We start from the raw sequence: 24,063 nt of genomic DNA on the forward strand, positions 1-24,063 counted from the left end.
CTAAGGCTATACCTGTGGGAACAGCGAGATAACAACCACGCTGATCCTTACTCGACACGTAGAGGGATGATGTCTGGTGGTGACCTCCAGTGGGATCCAGGCCAGTCGATGAGCCATGCAGTGAGTGCAGTGGACTGCTCTTGCCCAGGTCTGAGTTATTAGTATTATTTCGGATTGGATGAGAGTTTTAGACACTTTTGACACTGACAATGATCCTAAATGAGTTGAGCTGATCTGATCTGAGCTGATTTAAATGATGTGGCGGCAGTAGACTCGCAGATGATTCACAGACTCACACCAAACGAACGAGATGAGCTTAGAGTAACCTAACTTTTGTGATGACATATGACTCTACTCCCATACTCACTTTTCGATGACGACTGATTGCGCATATCGGCCAAGGATCTGATGATCGGTAGTCGCGTCTTCTTGGCATATTCGTGCTGATGCCGATGGCGTCGCAGGAGGGCATCCTTTACCCGATCCTTGACCCCTGGTGGGAGAGTTCCCGCACTGACCATCTGGTCACAGACCAAATCGGCCATCACCTCTAGATTATCCGCTTCCATGTCCAGCATCACACTTCCATTGACCAGCAGGCGGCGCAGCTCGAAGAGCGAGTGCAGCGAGAGTGTGGCCACATGGGGCTTTGACCATCGATTGCCACCCTCCTCCACATCCTCCTCGAACTTAATCCATCGGGCTGTCTCCTTCCATTCGATCTCATCACCCTCCTTGACCAGCATCCCCATTTCAGAGAACAGGGGATGTGAGACATGTGTGCCATCGTTGACATCTTCACCGAGTATAAACTGTACTCGCTGGGCTGGAGGAGTTACTGTAAGGTGAGGGATTTATTATTAGAAAAATCAGATTTTGAAAATGCAATTTGGAATCAAAATAAATGTATTTCAAACGGGTTTTGGGTATTTAAAGTTCATTGCAAAGTCTACATCAAAAATGTATTGTAGAACGTCTAAAGTTACCAAAAAAGAAACTTAAGCCAAATAACTACATATTTTTTTATACAAAAAATAAATAAAAAGCTTTGGTGTTTTTCCCTCAGTGGTCAGACCTTCATTAGCTTAATCAACATTTATGAGCCCGGCAAACATCTTCCTGGCATTGCCACCCCGTTCATAACAATCATCCTTGTATCCTTGGTCTCTGGCGAATGCGTGCTAAAGTTAATTGGCGTAATAATTTGGCCCTGATCTGTGCTGGGAATTTGCTACTGACCATTGACCGCCACCATATGTCCTGCTTAGGACCTCTCCGAGTGTGTTTTGTGGTTCATGGCAGGATTGCGTGACGTTATAGTACTCTATATACTATACTACCAAAGGATAAGGATGCACATATGTTTATGCAAGCTAAAACGTTTGAAATGTGTGAAAGTGTCTTAACAATGTTTGGCTAAGTGAGGTGATAAATTTCAATTTATAATTCCGGATGTTGAGCTATGTTTAAGCTTAGGTTTTATAATGAATACAAATTACAAAAGCTTAAATTAATTACTGAGGAATTAGGCTTGAAGATGGATTTGTCTTGAGTTAAAAAGTGTGAAAAGGTTAAATTATATGCATTACTAGGGCTCAGAAGTACAAGTTAACTTAAGACATATTTCTAAATGACATTACTGATAAATAAAATCAAACTAATAACTAAAATCAATTGAAGTAATATTTATTGGACATCATACAAATGGATAGGTTAGTTATGAAGTGCTGTAATTGTAAATAAGTCTTTAGAAAGGTTGATTAAGAGGATGCACATATGAAAAGCAGTTAAGCAGGTTGTTAGCAATACAGGTTACTAATAAATTAGGTTAGTAGTCTTAAATAAATATTAAAAATAAATGGGTTTCACGAGAGTTTGGTGCGTATAGATAGCAATAAACAACTAAATTAAAGCCTTATTATATGCTGTATTTACTAAGCTTCCTTTCCCTTAAAATTAGCTGCATTTTTGACTCAGGAAAATTGCATCATTCCGATTCAATGTCAACCATTAAGGCTGCTTTGCCTCATTACAATCAGAACTTCTTGATGGCGAACTGTAAGCCAATCAGCTGTCATTTTCATTATCCTCCCCAGTGAGTGAGGACTGTAATTTGTGAAAGTTTTCCCCCACTGTCATTTGGCCACATTTACTGGTATTTCATTCTGGCCTGGAGCCTTTACATCGCCATCATTACACACACACTTTGGGGAGGGGAAGTCGGGGGTAGAGGGATACCTGGACCCACCTGGCCGCTCCACTTCCTGTTGCTTCTCGCTGGTGTTGTCCTTGCCGGCACCACCGCCCACACTTCCGGATCCGCCGATGGAGCTACCACCACCACCTCCTCCTCCACCACCGCCAGGACCACTGTGATGATGCTTACGCCGTCGCTGCGAGTGGCGACGTCCTCCTGGCACATGGACACCCACATAAACGGTGTGTGCCCGATGTCCTGCAGGAAAAATGTGGGAAAAAGTCAGAGGGACGCAGAGGCGGAGAGAAAGGGGAGACCAAATAGAGTGCGACTTTGTTTATTAATTGCAATTGAGTTACCTAATTTCGTTAGCTTAAAATGTTTTCTTTTCGTCTTAATTTGTTCTATATATTGAGTGTTCTTGAAATCTTTAGGCATTCTTTAAGAGTTTTCTTTAAGAAAGTTATTAAATTATATTTCGAAATGTAAAAAATTCTTGGTTTCGTAGTTATAATTTTAGTAGATATATAAATATTTATAAAATTACAGTGCCACGTTGTCTAAAACTTGATATATTTTCTTTGTAATAATTTATATAAACTTAGCCCTTTGTTGTCTACTATTACAATTTATTATCGTTACCCTAAATTTAAAAATAGTACACTTCCATAATTTAAGTCTCTAAACGTCAAGGGCCTTTGCTTATATATGACGACTTAGTTAAATAACTTTTGTAGCTCATAAACTTATGAGTTATTTCGACTATTTTGAAGCTCAAGTGAATCACAATACAGTGGACTTTTTTATTTAACCGGTCAATACAAAATAATTATAGTGGCTTTAACGGTAATAAAATATTTATAGCTTTGTTTTGAGAATTAATAACACTTTTAAATGCTTAATTTTACTTCTATACACTTCTAAAAATTTCTGTATAGTTTAAGAAATATAATTTGAATATAAAATAATTATAAAATCAAAAGATTCCAGAAACACACTTGATTTTTGATATTTCAAAACGTATTTCCCTTACGACAACACTTTCGTTTATAATCAAGGTTTAAAGTTCACATTTAATTGCGCTTACTTTTGGTGATAAGACCTATATATAACTCTTGTCAGTCCTCAGTTTTACTTATTTCCAAACCATAGACTATATAAATTACGTATACGCAACGTTGAATCATCTACAAATCAAAAGTAGACTCAATCTCAAGTTTCGTTTCTATTCTCAACCTTATTTTTTTTAACTACAAATAAATTTATGTTAATTATTTATTTTCTCTGAATTGAATATCCGCTTCTGAGGTACTTTGTAGTTTTAATTTTCAAAAGGCTTTGTTCAACTTGCGCTCTCTGTCAGTTGACTAATTGTGATATCATCTGTTACTTGCTCGCATCAGTAGTTTTTCATAAATTTAAATTAATTATACAGAGCACATCTTATAAATGAAATATTTACACACTTTTCGCCAAGTCACGCGATTAGGTCTTGCAAGTAAATTGGTGGGCGTTTTGTTTGTTGTTTTATGCATTTTTTTTCCTTATAAACCAGTACAGTAGAGATCACTTGAAAGGGAAGCCGGCACAAGGTGTTATTTTATTTATATATATATTACAAGTATTAGAATTAATTATTTAAGCCATAAAGTAAAGCATATGAATCACCGCCACCGAAACACATGTAAAATGAGGCTTAGGAAGTAATTTAAACAATAGCAGTTGAATGCACAGATTAACTAATTAGTACGACCTTCTTGCTAGACTTTAAATATCCAGTTCAATCGGGTTTTTCTTTCCCTTAAAATTTGATTTCCCCCAAAAAGAATTCGTTGTCCATCTTGGCCTCGTGTCAAAATCGCTGCCAACTTGCAATTAGCACAACGCAAATATCTTGTTTTTTGGGTCTATCGAACTTGTCACTTGGCTGGTTTTACAAGTCCGCTTTTAATTTTGGATCTAATTTTTTTTGGTTCGGTTTTCATTCAGGTTTTTTACTTATCAATATTCAGCGAGCAATTAAAAAATATTATATTCCATTTTAGTAACTCTCAACTCACCCTCGAAATCGTTTTCTGTAAATTGCTGCGTAAAGTCCTCGCCGCCAGTGCGCGGATCCTTTGGCGCCTCATCGTCACCACTTGAGGAGTTCATGGTCCAGGGTCTGCAAAAAGGATAAAACGAAATTTAATATGTTGTTAAGGGATAATTGAATATTGGCAAAAGGGTCGTAAAAAATAGAACAAGGCAGTCTGATTATAAAGCTCTAATTAAACTGCGTTACAACAATCTTCATTACGCTATTTGTTTTTGTCTTATCAGGGCCAAGTGTTTGGCCCTCAATAAGTTAAGCCCGAGTCAGTTTTACTTTATTATATTCTCTATATTTGGACCTCAGTTGTCTATGCAAATGCGTTGTCAATCGCCTAATTGAAATGCGCTTTAGCTATATCAACTGAAAAACATACAAATCCATGTCATGCGAATGGCCAGACAAATATAACTCAGAGATGAGTACAAAAATCGACTTAAATTAAGCCAAGTTGTGGGATTCAATGGGGGAGAATAAATACTCTATAAATTAAAATGATTTTATTATTCTGAAAATTATTTATGATTAAATAAATTCTAAATAAATTATTGTCTTCAAAAGTATACCAAATCAAAGAATTATAAATCAGAATCATATAAGTAATTCTTGGCTCAAAAATTTATTCAAAACAAGTCGAAGGTTTCATGTTAGTTTGAAATATATTTAAAAGAAACCCAGAACAGTAAGTTTGTTAAGAAATGATAAAAGATACATAACTTCAAAAAATTGTAAATTCAATCAACATTCTCCCACGATCTGGTTTTATTTTCCAAAGGTATTATTTAATTTAAACCTTTTACTTCTTGTTTTTCTATAAAATTCTAAGAAATCGGAATTGAAATTTGATAATGAATTGGTATTTATTATAAAGGAGCATTTTTATATTAAAATAATCATCAATAAATTAAAGACCCACTGTATTTTAACTACTTAATATATTTTTGGCTAAAGTTTCCCCTAAGCCCCATCAAAGAGTAAAAATAAAAGAAAACGCTGGCAAAACGTCAATGATTTCGCATCGAGTGTCATTACCAGCCTCATTGTCACAGTTTCAGGGGCAGGGACAGAGGCAGGGGGCGGTGACAGAGTACTGTCATAGTCATTACACCCATTCGAAACACTTGTCATGCCCATAGGAAAAAATATTCACCCACAAACGAGGAGTGTTTAAGCTGCATTTCACCCCCCAGTCTGGAAATTATTCGTCTGCTAAAACGTTTCAATTTTCGTTTTCAATTCATGCAAATTATTAATTTTTCATGCGCTTTTCAATAGTACAATATTTTCGGCTTTTTATATAAACATAGTCACTGAATCGCTGCGGCTTCATACACGTGCTGCAGGTTCTTAATTGCCAAATGAATATGGTTTTAAATTTACGACTATTTGGCTAGCGTTTATTGCCAATGAATTCATTAGTATTTATTGTTTATACTCTGTTTGCATTTGTTTTTAGTTTTCTTTACTGCTTTGTAATGGAATTGCTATTTAATTTGTGCGACGTGTTTTGATAAGAGAGGGTAGTATGTGATTGTGATCTAATCTGGGGTGTGGTAATTGTTTAATTTGTTGTAATTTATAAAGGTTTATATTTTGTATAAGGGTTTATTAGTATTACATTTATAAGTACTAATATTTTTCAAATGGGAATTAAATATATAAATGCGGTTCTTGGATGTTTTTTGTTGTTTAAGAAAAAAACTTAATAACTACTAAACTTGATACAGTTAATGACCTTTTTAAAAGATTATTTACAAAGTTTATTTATTTTTATATTTACGAGCACATAGCATTGAACAACAAATTTGCTGTAAAAATTAAAAAATGTGTAAATTTATTGATATATATTTGTAAAATAATTTATAGTTCATATATTATTGAAGTTCTGACTCGTATTAGTCACAGGTAATTTATTTGGACTGTCAGTTAAAAATAAATCAAGCTCAATTATAGCCTAAGCTTAGCGAAGTTTGTTCATAAAAATAAATATCTATTTATTTATAAATCTCTTACATTAATATTTGACTCAAATCTCTGAATTAAAGTAAATATTATTTATAGACACTGTCTAAAACAGAAATTTCTTTGTTGTCAACTTTATTGTTTACACGAACCTGCTAATTTTTAGTTAATTCCCAGATCAGACAGCATTATGGTGGAAAAATTTGCATTGCATAAAGGTTTATTTCTATATAGTCTATCATCTTGACTTGATGTCGTTGTGCGGCGTCTTATCAGTCCGAGAAGTGTTTAATCTATATAGCGCTGCTTGAATATATAGACTTATAGAAAAGACAAACTGACAGTCGAATGGTCAGAGGAACACTTCCAGATTGTCTGCCAATTGCCGGTCTAAACTGGGTCTAGCCAGGGTTTTCTCACTATAAATAATAATTATACGCTCCTCATTCCTCTCTATCTTTCCACCTGCCTCCTGCATTTTGATTGCCTTATCAACACCTGAGTCACAACAATAAACATAATTTGGGGCCGATATTAACTTAATTGACGATGTTATATACTGTGTCAACAGGGTAACAAATTTCTAGACAATTTGCACTTGGCTTTGTTTAATTAAACATTGTGGCGGTGCTAAAGCAAAGAAAGGAGGTGGATTGGGCCCAGAACCAACGGATCTCAGTTATTTGGCTAATACTATATCTATTGTTTTTTTTTGTTGTTTTCTTAATAATTTATTTATGGTAATAGTTGAAGTACTCTTCTCCATGGATAAGGGTTAGAAGATTTAGTAAGGGATATTTAATATAATATATAAAAATTAAAATTCATTTTCCAATTATTTAGTAATTCATTTCATTCATTTATTTAGTAATTAATTTCCTTAGTTGCTTTGACTTCTTGTAATATTAAAACAAGAAGGTATACTCATTATTATATACTTTTATAATAAATGTATATAAATATAATCTTTAAAATACTATTATTATTTGAAACAAGACAATTTTATGCATTTAATTGTCTTGTTTCTTTGTAAATGAACAGACGGTTTGAAATTGTATTGAAGGTATTTGTATCGCATAGAATTTTAGCCTAACACTTAATAAAACAACACAAATAACTTAGTTTTTTTTAAGAAAACATCTCAAAATATTTTATAATTATTATTTGAACCGTAATATTTTTTTTTAACTCTCTTTTAATACAATTTAAATAGAAATCCAATAATTTTCTGTCTGTTAATAATTACATTAGTAGGTCATTCACAAATTCTGCTATACCTTTCCGGTCTCCGATTTTTCTCCTACCCTTGTCCCGTTCAGATAAAACTCTGAATAATATTAATTTTTCAGAGACACACTTGTTGTGATAAGCCTGGCTGCAAAAGTGCGACTTAAACTTTGGACCCCCGATAACTCCCGTGCTGTTTTTTCCTGTGACACTTTTTCAGCAATCAACGCTTATGAATCACAGTCTGAAGGCGATTACTTACAATTCTATGTATTCATTATTTTTGGCCATCACCTTATCGCCGAGAATAGCGATCGGAAAGAACGGGAGCTTTAATTTTTTCCTTTCTGTTTGTGCCGAAAAATTCACACACGCACCTTGAGATTAAAAACCGAAAAGCAAATATTGGGGAAACAATAAAAAGTGAACGTTGTGTTGTTCCGTTTTATTATTTGATTCTAATCTGTTTTGGATCTCCGATTCGGTAGAGTTATTATTCGGGGTTTCGGGGTTTTTTCCGTATTTCTATTATTATTTGTTTCTTAAATATTTATGCGACGCGACCCGACGACTCGACTACGAGCCCCGGCGATTGCAGACTAACTAAACTCTGCCGATCTTCAAACTGAAGCAACTGCGCTCGCTTAACCCTCTGCTGCCGATTCAAAATTCTGCCGGCGTCGCTGTAGGCGTTAATCGCCAGCAGCTGCACTGAGAGAAATTGCTGTAGAGGGTCACATTTATAGGGAAATAAAATTGAGCAACAAATTAATCAATATGAGCTGTACAATCTATATATTTAAAGAAACAATTTTGTCTAGAATATTATTATTATTTTTTGAAAGATATGATTGCATATTTCATTTTAAAAAAACCTATTTTGATTGTAAATATTTTATTTATTTTATAAAACAAAAATTTCATGTTCTCTATTTAAATTGTATATTTTTTGTTGTACAAATGTTCTTTAAAATTTTAAAATTATTAACTCATTTCAAATTCCATAATTCTTTCTCTGTATAATTAGGAAACAAATTCTTGGAGAGACTTTGTCAGAGAGTCCCCTCAGAGCGACAACTTTACAAAATGTGTTTTTAAATGCCAATTTTTGCCTACTTAAACTTATCGATGGCTTCGCCTCCAAATGGGCTTTCTTATCGCCGGGTCTGTTATCAAATAAAAGTCGTGTAGTGGGGGGTTAAAAAAAAATGTTTACCTAACTGAAAGTGCATTTTAATGGTCCGTTACAAGATCCAGCGATAGCTGCCCATATATTTATATAGACAAATCCGGTTAGAAGCACTCGATGCCAAAGTCATATATATTCGTTTGTGGCGTTTTGACAGGCATTTAACTGGCATTAAGTCAAATCAAACAAGTGTTCTCTTTGCCACTTTTGGTTAATCATAATTTGTTGGCTTTCTGATATACATGTGTTTTTTTTTTGCTTTTGACTTTTGGCGGTATGTCTGGGCTATTGTTTTGTTGACTAATGAATATCCACAAACAAATTTTTTTATCAAAACACATTCCACCTCGTGGTTATATGAGTATCATATACATACATATGTGTATGGTTTTTTATGATATATATATAGTTTTTCTTTGTGTTTTGTCCACGCTTTTCTCGATGACGAAAATAAACAACAATAAACAAACAGAAATACGTTATATTTGGTGGGGGAGCCCTTGAAAAAATGAATGTAGGGCACTGGAAGTCAAACAAACCAAAAAAATATATATTTATTTTTTATTGTAGTTAAAAAGTAGCAAAAATGTCTAAAATTTGAATGGCAGTCGAACACTTTTTTGTTTATCTCAGCTTAGGATTATTAAGAAGTGAAATGATTGCTCTAAAATAAATAGTTTATAAATAAAAAGATAATTATATATGTTAAAACTATGCTATTTATCTTTCTTTCAGAAACTATAAATGAGTATTGTCTTTTTTTTTCGAAGCAAAAATCTTTCAAGTTAATTAATTTGTGAATTTGTGTATCTTAATTAGAAAGAAAAATGTTATAAACCTGTTTATATTTTTATTAATATAATATAACATTTATTCGATAAATAATAGATTTTATAGAGCATTTTGAAAAAGGTTTAATATTTATTACATGCTGTATACTCCCCGATTCATTTCATTTTATTAATATGACTATGCTTATCAATTACCTTATTTCCTAAATATTTTCATAAGAAATTTATGATTGTAAACTAAGTTTTGATAGGTTAAATTCCTAAGAATAAGTTGCATTTATTTTACTTCACGTTTACAAAGCATGTAACTCGGTTTTCAAGTACGATTTTCAAAACGTGTTTGGCCTCAAAATGTTTGTGGCGTCTTTGAAGATGCCTCCCACTCCACAGACCCATAAAATTCATAATTATATATTCAAATTTATGCAGTAACCGAGAAAACTAAACTGTTGTTCTCTGGCAAAAACCCAAAAGCAAAACAAAACGCATCAAAAACAAATAAAACTCAAACGAATAAGGGAGAAAAAGACTTTTGCGTGTCTGTAAAACTAGAAATTATTTTAATTTGATTTGCAAGTGACTTGTTGTGGATGCTAATGTTTTTGATGCTGCTGTAGATGTTGGCCAGGTTTGTTGGTAGTGGAAATGTGGTAACACATTGTCTACAAAAGCAAATGCAAGGCAAATCGTACCGGTTAGAACCGGTAAGAGGCAATCGGTACAGGTTCAGGTTTCGTGGCGACACTCGTAGCGAGATGTTTGTTTGTTATTTAATGATAAAGGGGAATTTCTTTGATTTAATATTCTCTTTTCCCAAAATTTGTTAAAATCTCTCTGTGTCTGCCAAAACAAAAGTGGCAGCAAAAAACAACAAAAATATATACTGAAAGTGGCATCAAAATACATCCGAAATAATTATTTTCTGTTTTTTATTTGCCTGTTTGTTAAGATCCGAAAGCGAATTCTGCTGAATCGAGTTGACGCAAACTGAGTCTGGCGACTCGATTCGATTCGGATGTCATTGTTAATAAATCTATTTTCCTACCTTAGCCACAATTAATAACAATTAGCACGATAATATTCAGCCTAACTCTGAATGAATCAAGAGATGATTTGAGGTAAAAGCGGGTTTATATCGCTCCCATTGAGAAGGCCAAAATATTAGTTAAATCAACCAAGATTCGGATCAGGCTACGCCCAAAAATGAAATCACGCTTTCTTCTTATTTTAACCAATTTTGACGTCAATTTTGCTGACACGTTTTCCATTTAATCTTGTTTTTTTCCTCTGGAACTGCACTTGAAAAACTGAAAACCGAATTAATCATCGTCAATGGAACGTCATGGGCAAGATTTGGTCTTATTTTTCAGGGTCCGCTCTTATCGCACACCCACTCGAGCCGCCCTGACAACTAAATTGTTTAATAAACCTAACTCTTGTTGATAAATTTTCGATTCTTATCGAGGCCGCGTAGCCAGTCAAAGCGTCACTTTAGCCACTCGAGGGCCCACTCCACATTATTTTCGGTTTCCTTTTTAATTGGCAAAAAACAGTCTTATCGGTCTGGATTCGTGTCACATATAGTGATATATAGACCGAGTCTTATTTACTTGATGGCTTTATGATCAAACGAATTTCGTTTGACACCCTTCCGCCAAGATTTTTATGATCACTCAAATGTGAACTTAAATATGTATTAATCACAAGGTTTTTTTTTCTTTTCGAATTAAGTGTGATTTTAATGCCTCGAGTTTTGCATTGTGTGTGTATACTTTTTGTGCCACATTGTTTGCTTTCGCTGTTAGCCAAGTTTATAGGGGGGTTCTTGATATTTTTTTATGATCTTTGTATTGCCAAAAGTTAAATATCTGAGAAATACAGCATTCATGGTGAGTTGAGCAATGTTTATGGGTATAATAATGTTATACTTCTTCCTATTTACTTCTTACTTTCTTTTCCTTAATAATTACATATTAAATATTTAAAGGTTTTTATGTAAACATTGATATTTCATTTTTCTTGCTAAACCCCACAAATTACTTTTTGGTTTATTGTAACATTTGTATGAATTCCAACATATTTGGTTTAAATATTTTATTTATTCCCAACCATGATTCCTGCTTAATCCTGGCCTAAGCTTTTTTGTTGGCATTTTCATGTTTTCGCCACAAAACCTTTTTCCCTTTTTTGTCCCAATCTCTAACCCACACACTCTTTCGACCTTCTATGAGCCCATCCCGGAAGGACCTCAAACAAAAATCAAGGTCAGTCGAGTTATAAATTCCTTAAAGGCTAAAATATTTCACAGTTCACACATGTCTCTACGAAGAGTAACTTCCTATCTTTGGCAGTGTCATGGCTGCTTTTAGTGTCGTATCTTGTTTTACTACCCGTCCAATTAGAGCCAAGAATAGGGTTCTTGGATGGCCATGAGTCGTGTGAAAATGCTTTGGCTTTGTTTGATGTCTGATGTCATTCTGGCAATTTGATTCCATTTTTATTGTCTTCCAGGGTCAAGTTTGAAGAAAAATGGGTAGGGAGCAGCTATTGCTGTCATCTATATGCACAGGGAAATAATATTGTATTTAAGATTTTTACTTAAAGTTTACTTGCAAAAATAGTATTGGTCAATAAATCCAGAATTAGAAGTGCGAAAAATGAAGACCACTTGAAATTCTCTTCAACACTTTTCTCAGACAAATTCGAGCTGTTATATGTACCAAAGAAATTTGCAATTGGTTGGGAAAATGTTAAATGCTGCAAAAAATGTGTAACAAAAAAAGGGGGAAGGGTTTGGGGTACAGGTGCGATTTGGGACCCGGGGCAACTTGGCGTGTGCCGTTTTGAGAGACATCCGCTGCACGCGGAAGTGACACACATAACAGGAGGCGGTGTCGAAAGGGTTCACAGGGTTGAGGAAAATGCGGAAAATGGGGACTGGGGAAATGGGATCAATGTCCCCCAATGAAGCGAGAATGAGGCAAGCAAAACAGAGAATCCCAAGCGGGAAATGCAAGAGAGTCGGGAGAGTCAAGAGAGTCGCACTCACAACTCCCTGATGTTCTCTTCCTTATTCTCCGAATCCCTCGCCCTGTCTCCAATCTCCGCTCTTTGTTGTTTGTTGTGTGTATATTGTTTGCTTATCGAACGCCTCCCCTGCTTATCACAACAGACAAAGAAAATACACAAGCAAAACACAAAGACTTTGGGAGGGAAGTATCTACTAGATACAACACCCCCTTCTCTGGCTGCTTGACTTTTTTATTTCCTCCCTCAGTCATTCCCAGGCCATGCACTTGACATGTTGTTGACCCAGTCTCTGGCAAAAAGTCAGACAAGATATCATCTAGCAACCGCAACAAACAAAATAGAAAGTATCTATATCTTTCAGATAGCGTAGATCATCAGTCGTTGAACTGTGACTTATTTGTTATGAAATATTAAGTGTTTTAAACATAATTTAACAAAAACTATTACCAAAAGAGTATTTAATATAATTTTTCTTATAAGGTAGCATTAAGAATAGTCAGAAAAAAGACACAAGTTCTTTAATATTATCTAACAGATACTTTTGCAATAGTAAACCATACATAGATACCCAAGACTTCATCAACAAACCTCAGATAAAAATATATTAAGCTAATAATCTAGTATCTACATATATTTTAGATAAAATATATCATAAGATTTATCAGTTGAAATATTTTTACCCCAAAGAAAATCTCTATAAATCTATCTGTAGACATTGTGTCTAGATACTAGATTCTATCTATAGCTTCGAGATGTGCGTGTGTAGAGATTATATTGAAATGAAAATTGCTGGTGGAATGGAAATGAGATGCGGCAGTGCCCCGTTCTCCATTGTCACTTAATTGGGGGCAGTAATACTGTCTTTAAGTTGATTTTCCTAGCGATTACAATCTTTACAGATGTTTATTATGGACCTGTATTGTCATTTCATTTGTGACATCTTCATTGAGGGAGACTTCAATTTGCATTGTGCGAAATAACAACTAGGAAGTTGTTTCTTTTAATCAAAAGCAAGGCTCAAAGAAATATTAATCAGCTTAAAAAATATTGTAGTATGAAACCTTATACTAATTCCAGATTATAAACCCTTATTAATTTCAAGCAAATTGTAATTAGTTTCACTCAATGCAACCTAGCAACCGCCAACAAAGGCTCCTTTGTTTCCTTTGATCCCTACTCTTTACTGACATCACACATACGCCCCGTTGGCCGATGCCAAGCCCCCCTTTGGAATATTCAATTTCCCTTGTTTCGGGTAATGGCGGTGGATTATTCAGAAACAGGATGCGGCGCCCACTTTTATTTCTCCATTTACCTGCTACCATCCGTGGCTATCACTCTGGGCAATCGGCCATGTCCGTGGATGTGTTTTAGCTGCGCCTGCTGCGGCATCCTTGATCCCTGACTCGCTTTTCGCTGGAAACTATAGTACACCCGAAAATCCTGTCCAAGTCCTTTGTTTTTTGTAACTTTTGGGGCAAGGGTATAGAAAAACAAAGACACATTTAGATGGCACAGCGGGAAAAAGGGGTTAATGACACTGAAAGTCGCCACAGGAACCCGAAAACTGATGAGGGATTGACGCGATTTAACTGATTTGTTTGTGCGGAAAATAATTGGAATTTACATATTACGAGGGCAGCACTGTCGTTTGATATGTATAGATTTTCAGGAATGTATTTTGGGTGTATTCAAATTTTGTGTGGAATATTTTTTTCCCCGGATTTAATTTAGTTATCCGCTGCCGTTTGAGTCGCGCGGCAGACTAATCCGGCCGGCTGGCTTGCGAGAAGTTGAGAGCTCAGAACCTGGAGGTTTTTCCGCTGCATCCTCTTCGGCATTTCCACTCTCTCAATTTTCCTCTCTTTTCGCTGCACTTACTTTTCCCTCGAAGAGTGCAATTCGCTCTCTTCGGGCTCTGGACTCGCTCTTCTCTGTCGGCTGTTTAACACTTTTGCATTTGCGGCTTTCGTCGTTATTATTCCATTATGGCCACATTGCATATTTGATGATGGCGGGCTAAGACTGTAAGCCAGCCTGAATGGCTGAATGCTGCGGTAAGGCGGAAAATTGAGGGGGATGGCATCTGGGTTTTGGTCCATGTCAATTTAATTTTGTGGAAATTCGCTTTCGACGCACTGAATCAAGTTAATGTGTGAAGGTCTTCCGGTAGCACCCAGGCCGGCAAAAGGAAGTTTGGATTTTATTCTTGTTTTTCGCCAGAGTGCAATTCAATTAATTCTGAACGATGCATGTCCAGCCCCGTAATGGCTGTTTGACATTGAATTCAATTTCCCTAATGCCAACATCGATTTACTGAGATTTTTCGACATCCAAAGAGGTGAGATGGAACTGGTTGATTTATAAAAATTTGATCTTGTGGTTTGCTTTTGCTTTGATGCAGGAATTCAATCGGATTTTATTGAAGAAGGTTCAAGATATTTACATTTTTATTCTTAAGGTTTATTTTATATTGTAGTCTGAAGGTTGTCCCTTCAAATTTGTATTTAAAATTCTAGTATTTAATTATTGCTTTAATGTGTTATAAAATATATTTAAATGCTACTTAATACAATTGAAGTCATTTAATTTTTGGGAAATCGAAATTCGGGCTTGTACAAGACATTTACCAAATGAAGTTGCTTTCATTTTATTTTACGATTAAATTTTATTACTTTGCAAATTAACTTTGGCAATGACATATTCTCTGTGAGTTGATTTATTATAAGCAAGAAATTTAAATCTCTCTTATTGCACATTAATTTTGTATGACTTTTTCGCTCAGATACAAAAGTAATTTATTTCAGCATAAAGTTACCCATTTTTTCTGTCCATCACAAATTTATGAAGCGTTTTAAAAGAATTTTTTCCTTTTCACCCACATATTAAACCTTTGTCCTTCGCTCGAAAATCATTGGGATTTTCAATTTTCCTATCCTTTACAATTTATTTTTCATATTTAAATTATACCCCATTTCAATGGAAATTCTCTTGCGTCCAGATGATGTGGGAAAATGGTAACTGTTTTGTAACCGACCACGTGCATTCTACTTATGGGAGGAAAATGGCATTAAATAGGGAAAATATATAGTGTGGCGAGGGGTAGAGGAAAATAGCGGCGGAAAAAGAGGACGAGCCGGGCTCGTGTCAAGTGTAAATGAAATTTTCAATTTTGCTGTGTAGGCAAAAATCAGCGAACGAAAGCAAAATGTAGCCGTTTTTGGTATTGATTTTTTGTTTTTCCCGCTTATGTGGTTAAATAGTGTCACATGAGGAGGGATGTTTTCCACAGGGGGGATCTAAAGGCATAGTGTGTATTTGGGGAGAGGGGTTCTGCCCTGTGTGTTTGGCATTCTATGGTGTGTAAGGTCGCGTTGCGAAATAGATGACAACAGCCAAGGAACTTGGTTAGTTTGACTGTCATAGAATTTCTTAAAGGAAATTTATTTATAAATATATTTAAGAACCTTTTGAAGTATCATTTTTTTTAAGAAAATTAAATAGAACGTCTTAGACAAAGATTTCTTAAAGATTCTTTGTGTATAGACTTCATTGTTTTCTCTACCATGACTCACCAGAAACGCACCTCTCGAAAAAGCTCTTGAGCAACATTGAGCTATTAAAACAGACACCTTCTAAATATAGCCAAGGACTGATAGTCCTTGCACAGGCATCAATTTGGCTGGAGCGGTGCAAGGAAGCCAATAAAGCATGCATGATATCTTCCTATCGATGCGTGCTTTTCATGGCCCTTACCAACACTGCCCATCTGATAAAGGACGTATGTATGTCATTCGACCCGAAACTCAATCCGTTGCAAACTGTACATATTGAATAATGAATTTTTATTCAACATTTTGATTGAGTTTCAACTGATAGAGAGACAGGTGCACGAAAGGATAAATGCAAATATAATTTGGCTCGACAAGCTTGGAAATTCTCTGTGACATTCGACAATTCAATTGAACCATATTTACATATTCATAACGGTAGGCAAACAAATGTAAATATGCGTTGGCATATGCAAAAAAAAAAGTACAAGTGCTCTTTCAGCTGAAATTGGAAACTGATATATGTGAAGGAGGTTGAAGAGGTTTAACATTTTCAAAGTTTTGTTCCATGATATAAAGAATACTTGGATTACCTTTTAGTAACGTAATCCCCTTAAAGGGTTAAGTCTCTTTAAGATATTTATTAGTGTAATAATTTATATGCACCTTAAATTCTTCTTAAATAAAATATACATCTTAAGGACTTCATTGAAACTCGTTATGCTTGCTGACCAGGGAACATGCTACCTTAGGAACATATATATTGCATCATAAAAAACACATAAAAGCTACTTGTACCCTGGGGTTAATTTTTCCTTATTGAAAATACATCAAACAAGAGGGCTGAAATTAGGTTGGTGTGATTACCCTAACATTCGCCCAGAACAGAAAAAAGTTATAGCAAGTTTCCAAAAGTTTCCTGACGAGCAGTAGTTATAAAAGTACATGAATTTCTGTTGTTATAATATTCGGTCATATGTGTAAACATTATTTCCATTAAAAGGTAACCTTCAGGGTTTTATTAATCCCACAAACAGATGACAGCATTTATTGCAGGTATGCCACAAAATTGCTTCGGTTGTGTCAAGACTGATATTTACTTTTCCCCCTTACATTGGAATTATATTGAACAAGACGAAGCTTGTTTTCGTCTCCTTCTTTTTCACTGGGATTTCCATATCCCATTAGCCATCAGCCATCAGGATATACTTAAAGGACACGCGCTGTCACTTGACGTTCTACCTGTCGCGAGTGTAATTACACTCATTCCTGTACTCGGAATTCAGGTCGAGTACTGGGTCTCCATCGCCACCCGTGGGCCAAACCATCCATGCTAATTATAATACCTGGGGTTCGTTGGCTTAAGGTGGCTTACATCTTAAATGAATGGGATTACCCGGCAGCTTCTCTTCGGGGTCTTGTTTTCAAATCGATTTCAGTCAAGGTTTTCCTATCGATATCGAAATCCAAGATATGTATATGGATAGATACTATCTATTAGATATGCGAAGCGGCTTGATGTGGGTACAGTCATGGAAATATTCATCGATTATGTGACAACATTTGGGGGCTTTTATTTAGCGGCAATGTTCTCTGGGCTCTTTCCTTTGCCCTTCGGTTCCCTATTGTGTGTGTAATCTATTGAACATTTCTCGCTATTTTTTTCTGGTTCGTTCGCTTTTTGCTATTATGTAAAATAGTTGTACGAGCGGAAAAGCAAGGTTAGGATGGGGATAGGTGGGTAGGGAGGAGGCCCAGCTAATGGTCATCAGCTCACATGTTTGGTTTTGCCAGTCGGTGGCGGCGATTAAACTTTGACTGTGACTTGTTTGCCTAGTTGGCCGGCAAGAGTACTTAACGGGAAGCTATATAATATCGGAGGTGTGTTCCACGAAAATCCGAGGTTAGTAAATTGGTTAATATAATGACTTTCGATTGCCTGGAATAAGCCTTGAGTCATCAGCAAAAGTTGCTTGCTTGTTTTGGTTGGTGTGTAAGGCGGGTGTTTCTTTATTTGCTGATCAATATTTGTAGATAACACTGGGCTGGAGAATAGATCCATCATTTTTTCTGTATGGAAAGGGGACTTCTATTTACTCGAACACACATGTTCAGTGCAATTTGAAGAAGCTAAGGAATGTTTAGTAAATGTTTTGCTAAGCATTTAATTATTATTTGGAAATTGTGGTTGTGGTAAAACCAACAAGTTTTTTATTCTGAGTGAAGTTTAGGCTTTTTTTATAGGATAGCAATTTGTAAGAAAGAAAGCAAGCTTGAGTCTTTTGGTTTTTACTAAAATAATTAACTTAAAAATAATGGTTAAATTTTTGTTTGCTCAGTGTTGAACTGTGTAATAATTTTAATTGATTTTAAGATATCGATTCGAACATATATATTTATTGATTATATCTTTTAGCTTATTTAAATTATTGATTTTCAAATTTGCATTATTTTCTTGGCCAACATAAATTTGTTTTCTTCATCCCGGCTTATATCCTCCAAAACTTTGGCATTGCTGCCAACAAAAGTAGCTTTGGTTAAGTGACAACTGACCCGGTTTTTATTCCTTGGCAGTCGGTAACAATCACAACAAGCTCTTAAGTCGGTCAAAAGCTAATCACAGCTAACGAATCCCATTTCTCACCCACAAAAACCTCTGATCGAAATTCAAATCTGGCTAAAAATCCAACTTGGAACAATTTCAGAGGAGAAGGATTTTCCACACAGAAATTGAGGCTGATTTCCTAACATCTAAGGGGATGGAGGATGGAGGTAGAGAATAAGTTACTTACCGCCGCAAGGGGATGCGGGCGAGGAAGGACAATGAGGCAGCGGGAGGGGGTCGCGAAGGAAGCCCTCGATGAGGCTGGCGTTGCCTACTGACCCAGTTACCGTTACAGTTTAGTTACTGTTACAGTTTTGGCTTACTGTAGCGACAAATACCGTTGCGACCTCTTAAATGCTCGTTACCGTTGTCTTCAGCTATCTTGAATTGCTTTGTTTAACATTTAATATTTATGTATTATTTTATATAGATGGGTTCGATTTGGCAGTGTTTGGTTGTGGAGTCCTCGGAGATTGATTGATTGGTTTATTTTTAAATTCTTTATCGATTTACACCTTGGCGGTTTGCAGAGCTCATTAGCGCCAGGTAAAAATCATCAGCATTTGCTATTTATTTAATATTTAACAAACATTAGCTAATTTTTCGGCTCACAAACTTGTGTATTTCTTGTTGGTTATTTATGACTTAAATGCACATTTTATTTGGGGAAATTCAACAAAACTTCACTTTATCATATTTTCGAGGTGGCTTAAACGATTGATAACGTTTTCACTGGCTTAATTGGCTTAGAGGTTTTACTTTTATTTAACTATTTTTATTATATATATTTTCTTTTTATTTTCCGTTTGCAGTTTTTGGCCGCACAGCGCGTGAAAAGCCAAGGAAAAGCGAGAAAAGCACGTCCGCACTGGGCGAAGAGCCAGGAGAACCTGAAAATCAGTATCCAACAAGCGGGGCGAATTCGGCTTGCACCCTCTCTCTCTCTCTCTCGGTCCCACCCCCACCGCTGGCGGAGCTTTCCCTCTGCCGTGCTTTTCGGCTCTCTTCTAGCCCTCCCCCCAATGCTCTTTGCCGCTCTCTGGGCGCCGTCGCCCTCGCCTGTGCCAGCGTATCCTTTATCCTTATCCTGCCTGTGACATTTACAATGTCAGCCTCCAGAGTTTGGATACCAATTCGCGGCAGCGAAAGAGAGAGCGAGAAGAGCGGAAAAGTTATGGCTTGGGGCCCCAACAAATTTGTTTTTCGGCGTTTTTTTATATTCGCCGGAAAACTCCTTTGGGCCCAGAAGCGCTCTTTTGATTTTTAAGCGAGGCAATGCTATGCGTGTTTTGGTCTTGTGCCATTCCGGCAGTCATTATGTTTGTCACTCACCTACAGTGTAAAGAGGAGGGTATGTGAATGTATACAGGTAAATAATATAATCATATTCAATATAATTTAAAAAGTATATATCAAAAACAATTTTTTAATAGTAAATATTTATACTTAATATTTATCAAATTTTTTATATGCAATTTTTTGACAAATCAAATTATAAAAAACTCTTAACTGAGCCAAGAATGCATTAAATTCAATTCAGATAACTTTTTTATGTTAGTTTTTATTAATTTAATAAATCGATATACTCAAATATATATATATATATATATAATTTTTTTTGCCAATTTGTTGTAACCCCTTATCTTTTTTTGAAAAAATCAAACAAATCAAACTAGACAAGGAATATATTTTAATTTTAATTTGAACTTAAGTTATTTATTCATTTTTTTTCTCTTTTATTTAATCTATTTCTACTTTCCTCGGTCTAGCTTTCTCTTTAAAATTCTATAAATTAAAACTCTCTAGTTTCATGTCATCATAAATAATGACCACTTATAAAAATAATCAATATATCTTCTATTAAATTTTCCTATTAAAGTTTCAGCACTTTTCCAGGCTAATAGCTATATAGTTATGTTATATGTAGTTTTCCTGTGTTTTTGGTAGCTTTGAGCTGTTACCTGTTAGCCTGAAATAATTAAAAGCTTCTATTTCTCAATCCATTCATGTGTGAGCTGTGATTTTGTGAAAAGCTTGAATAATACGATATTATTACTTAGCGAAATATGGGTATTTTAAAAAGAAAATAATGTGTATAGAATTTTAGTATTGTTCAAGTCCAAGTGGAGATTTTAATAATTAAGAGTGATTATTACTAGTTCCATTATTCACTTGCTGTTGGTGTAAATAATCTTTATTTTCCCATACTTGCAGACTTTTTGCCCAGTGTTATAGTACACCCGAAACCCATTCAAGTTTAGGTTAAATAGGATTCGAATACAAGGCCTAAATCACGATGGGTCTGAGTGGGTGGGCGGGTAGCCACAATACACCCTTTCAGCGGGACATCAGGTGGCCTTGGCCTGCTCATAGGTTTGTCATTACGGGCGCGTGCCTTTTGGCCGGGAAATTGAGCCACTGCTATGACTGATAAGTGGGCTATTGGCCAGGCAATGCCCTCCATGCCCAACTGTGCTGACTTCCTCAACCCGAAAGCAATTGCTTTATAATTCAATCGCTGACGTCGTCTCTGCTCCAAGATCAAAGAGGTTCCCTAATTATCCAGCTGTGCTTCAGTTGATTGATGGTCTAGCTTTTGCCTTTGTGGTGCACTCGTTTATTTTGGTGGTTAACTGGTTACTGGGTGCTTGTGTGGTGCTACTTATGCTAACTTATGATTTTAGTTAATTAGGTGAAAAAGTGCGAGGAAGCTGGTGTTTGTGGATAGTCCCCGGGATGCTGTCTCCTCTCTCCATAGAGGGCATGATCATGCTCCACCTGACAGGGATCCATGCTGGGAGTGGGCATCGCTTGCTGTGGCATTGGCCTTTCCTCATGCAATACAGTTTCCACATCCTCCGGATATCGAAGCTGCTGCGAATGGGACTCTAATTCCCTTTCCCTGGGATACTGGCTCTCATCAGACTCTTCGATGCTTTCGGCATGGGATAATAGTCTCCTTGCTGGCACTGGGGCAAAATTTCTTTCGGGTATCAGTTGCCGTGAATTTTGAATCCTTTGACCTGGACCCACTCGTCTCATGTCCCAAAATTGCTGTGGCTGATGCGGATTTCTTATTGGATGATGATCAACTTCATCTACACAATCCAGTCCCCTTACTATGTTGTTCATATAGATCGAATGGGGAAGACGTTTCCTGTACTTGGGTCGTGGTCTGGGGACTATTTGCTTATTGGATATAAAATAATCCTTTTGCGGAGGTCTTATCCTTGTCGGTCGATGAAGTGGCTTGGCAATGTTTCCTTCATATAATATGGGTTCTACATAGTTTTTCACGGGCTTCCGTTTACGATATGGTATTTGAATTCGTTTTGGAGCTGCAGGTTTTGAGAGGATATAATGTTTTTCTATTAATGTATATAGAGAATTTAAATATATTACTTACCATTCTGATGTCTTTGTGCTGGCATAAACTGGGGACATAAATTTGTGCCTTGCTCCTCGGTATCCTCACATGGTTCTTCCATAGAGGTAACTCCCTTACCTTCAGAACGATCGGAAGCTAATAATTAATAGTTACAAAATTGAATATTAAAATTTTCTTTAAATACATTAAATCTCTCTACGACTTACCTTCACCTTCGTCATCTTCACTTTCTGGGAATTCTGGTAGCTTGGTGGTCTCGACTTCATCTTCACAGCTGTCTTCGGTGGTGGTTTCCGGTTCGGAAGTGGTAGTAGTCGTAATAGGCATGACCGTCGTGGTATTGTCTTCTTCCGGTGTGAGCCTCATTTCGGCTGCATTGGTGGGCAGAATTACATGAATCACCTCACTGGGCTGGGTGGCACCATCTATCTTGATCTTTGGCGGATCGGGGACTTTTGGGGTTCCTTTTTTATAACCCTTTCGATTCCTCCTCCGGATCTGTGCGGCTCTTAGGCGTTTTAATTGATTTTCAGTAAGTGGTTTTTCCGTAGTTGTTGTGTAGCTTGTTGTTTTTGGTGTTGCTTGATATTGTTTTGTTGAATATTGTGTTATGGGGTATTCAGGTGTAGTTGTCTCCTGTTCTGTTGTGGTTGTTGTAGGATCTTCAGTAGTTGCCGAGGTGGTTTCTTCTGGCATCGTAGTTTCTTCTACAGTTGTGGTTTCCACTGTCGTTGTTGTTGTTGTTGTCGTGGAATTTGGTTTGAGCTTTCTAGTTTTGGGTACATATTTTCTGATATTTATGATTTTCGAGTCGGGTTTTACTCCTGTTGTTTCCATCGTTGTTGTAATTGTTGAAGGTGTCGTTGATGATGTAGAATTCGACTTGGGTTTCCTAGACTTTGGAACTAATCTTGTGAGTTTTATAAGCTTTGGGGTGGTTTCTGGCATTGGTGAAACTGTGGTTGAATTTATTTGTAAAGCTGCTACCGATAATTGTGGTGAACATATAGTTGGATTTTCTGGAGAACATTCTGTTGAATTGTTGCTTGTGGACATTCTGTCCTTTCTTTGTCCCTTGGGGTTGCACTTCTTTTTAGGTTCCCTGTAGGTTTTTGTTGCCTCAGCTGACGAAGTGAAATTGGCGCATGGATCCTCTTTTAGAAGCGGTGTCCTCAGCAGCAGTAATCTCACAAAACATGGATGCTCAACGGGTATCTCTGCCTGATAGGGTGTAATGAAATCCATGCACTCCTCGCTGTCGTCATCGAATATATCACCGAAAGGCTCCTGGGATCCACTTTCATCACAAGCTGCTTGCATGAGGGAAACGTCCTTCTCATCGCAGTGAATTGAGGGAGCTGGCAAAACTGATATATCCCTCAGATCCCGGCCATTACTAGGATAGCCTTCGGCCTCTCTCAGCATCATTTCCATCAGTTGAAGCTCCAAGGGAGTACTAGTTGGGGATTAGGCCATTAGGGGTATTAATTCTGTTCGAGAAGCTCTATCAACTCACCCATAAACTGAAGGGCCGAGCAGTAGCACCCACAACCAGAACAGCAGCAGCATCATAATCGGTCGAGTGTTTGGCCCGATGGTTTCCATGGAAATGTTGCCCCAACCCGTTCGACATTTGGCTTTTGTTGAGTTCACGTATCTGTCGGATGCAGTATGCTGCGCGCTCTCTCACCTTTTGCCAATGGAGACATCGTATTTTTAGATCTGTAAGCCACCCACCCAGCCACCCCTGCCCCCGTAATAAAATCATAGTTCTATAGCTCTGTGGTCAGCTTTCTCATTAGACTTTTGTCATCCGTCTGGGCGGCGTCTTGGTTGCTCTGCTTTTGTTTTCACTTTCGTTCACTACGTGACCTGTGCTGAGTTCGGCAGTTTTTTTGTTTGGGTTTTATTTACCAATTCGTTCATACTTTGGTGTTGTCGTATGAGATACCCTGTAAATGAGAGGGTATGTTGAGCCAGGTTTAAAGAAAAATGTAATAATAATATCCATAATGATTTTCATGAAGTTCA

At 36.5% G+C, this 24,063-nt stretch overlaps 2 protein-coding genes and 1 long non-coding RNA gene across 50 annotated transcripts in view; 1 reads left to right on the plus strand and 2 right to left on the minus strand.

The window, feature by feature from the left end:
• Positions 1 to 19,525, plus strand: part of LOC147643691 (uncharacterized) — a 28,570-nt gene extending 9,045 nt beyond the window's left edge. The window contains exon 2 of the long non-coding RNA XR_015271697.1: positions 19,457 to 19,525. This is a non-coding gene — a long non-coding RNA (uncharacterized LOC147643691). The remainder of the gene's footprint in view (positions 1 to 19,456) is intronic.
• Positions 1 to 19,556, minus strand: part of Ndae1 (Na[+]-driven anion exchanger 1) — a 28,290-nt gene extending 8,734 nt beyond the window's left edge. For 12 of the 48 annotated variants that reach the window (XM_086832758.1, XM_086832784.1, XM_086832765.1 and 9 more), the window contains exons 1-4: positions 13,804 to 15,597; positions 4,258 to 4,361; positions 2,249 to 2,455; positions 368 to 838 (exon numbers count right to left, since the gene is read on the minus strand). In XM_086832758.1, coding sequence (XP_086688884.1) covers positions 368 to 838; positions 2,249 to 2,455; positions 4,258 to 4,361; positions 13,804 to 13,880 — 859 coding nt within the window. In that variant the 5' untranslated portion in view covers positions 13,881 to 15,597. Of the gene's footprint in view, positions 1 to 12; positions 151 to 367; positions 839 to 2,248; positions 2,456 to 4,257; positions 4,362 to 7,740; positions 8,119 to 13,803; positions 15,598 to 18,831 lie in introns of those variants that run through there. The other 36 variants (XM_086832780.1, XM_086832776.1, XM_086832769.1 and 33 more) reach the window with 11 other exon arrangements.
• Positions 19,557 to 21,238: 1,682 nt separating this feature from the next.
• On the minus strand, positions 21,239 to 23,652 carry LOC110182687 (uncharacterized). Its single transcript, XM_020950780.2, has 4 exons — positions 23,549 to 23,652; positions 22,239 to 23,488; positions 22,051 to 22,167; positions 21,239 to 21,982 (listed from the first exon to the last, which is right to left on the minus strand). The coding sequence occupies exons 1-4, from the start codon at positions 23,635 to 23,637 to the stop codon at positions 21,333 to 21,335; spliced, it is 2,106 nt and encodes a 701-aa protein (XP_020806439.2). The 5' UTR covers positions 23,638 to 23,652; the 3' UTR covers positions 21,239 to 21,332.
• Between the last annotated feature and the right edge of the window lie 411 nt (positions 23,653 to 24,063).

The sequence above is a fragment of the Drosophila serrata genome, unplaced genomic scaffold (assembly GCF_035046125.1).
Source record: "Drosophila serrata isolate PLE 108 unplaced genomic scaffold, ASM3504612v1 contig_249, whole genome shotgun sequence".
NCBI lineage: Eukaryota > Metazoa > Arthropoda > Insecta > Diptera > Drosophilidae > Drosophila > Drosophila serrata.

Excerpts from the sequence above, each read along its gene's own strand:
- LOC110182687 (XM_020950780.2), bottom strand. The coding sequence starts at position 23,637 with ATGGAAACCATCGGGCCAAACACTCGACCGATTATGATGCTGCTGCTG. Across the intron at positions 22,168-22,238 it reads TGAAGATGACGAAGGTGAAG|CTTCCGATCGTTCTGAAGGT; the intron begins GTAAGTCGTAGA and ends ATTAATTATTAG. Across the intron at positions 21,983-22,050 it reads AGCACAAAGACATCAGAATG|CTCCAAAACGAATTCAAATA; the intron begins GTAAGTAATATA and ends CAAAACCTGCAG.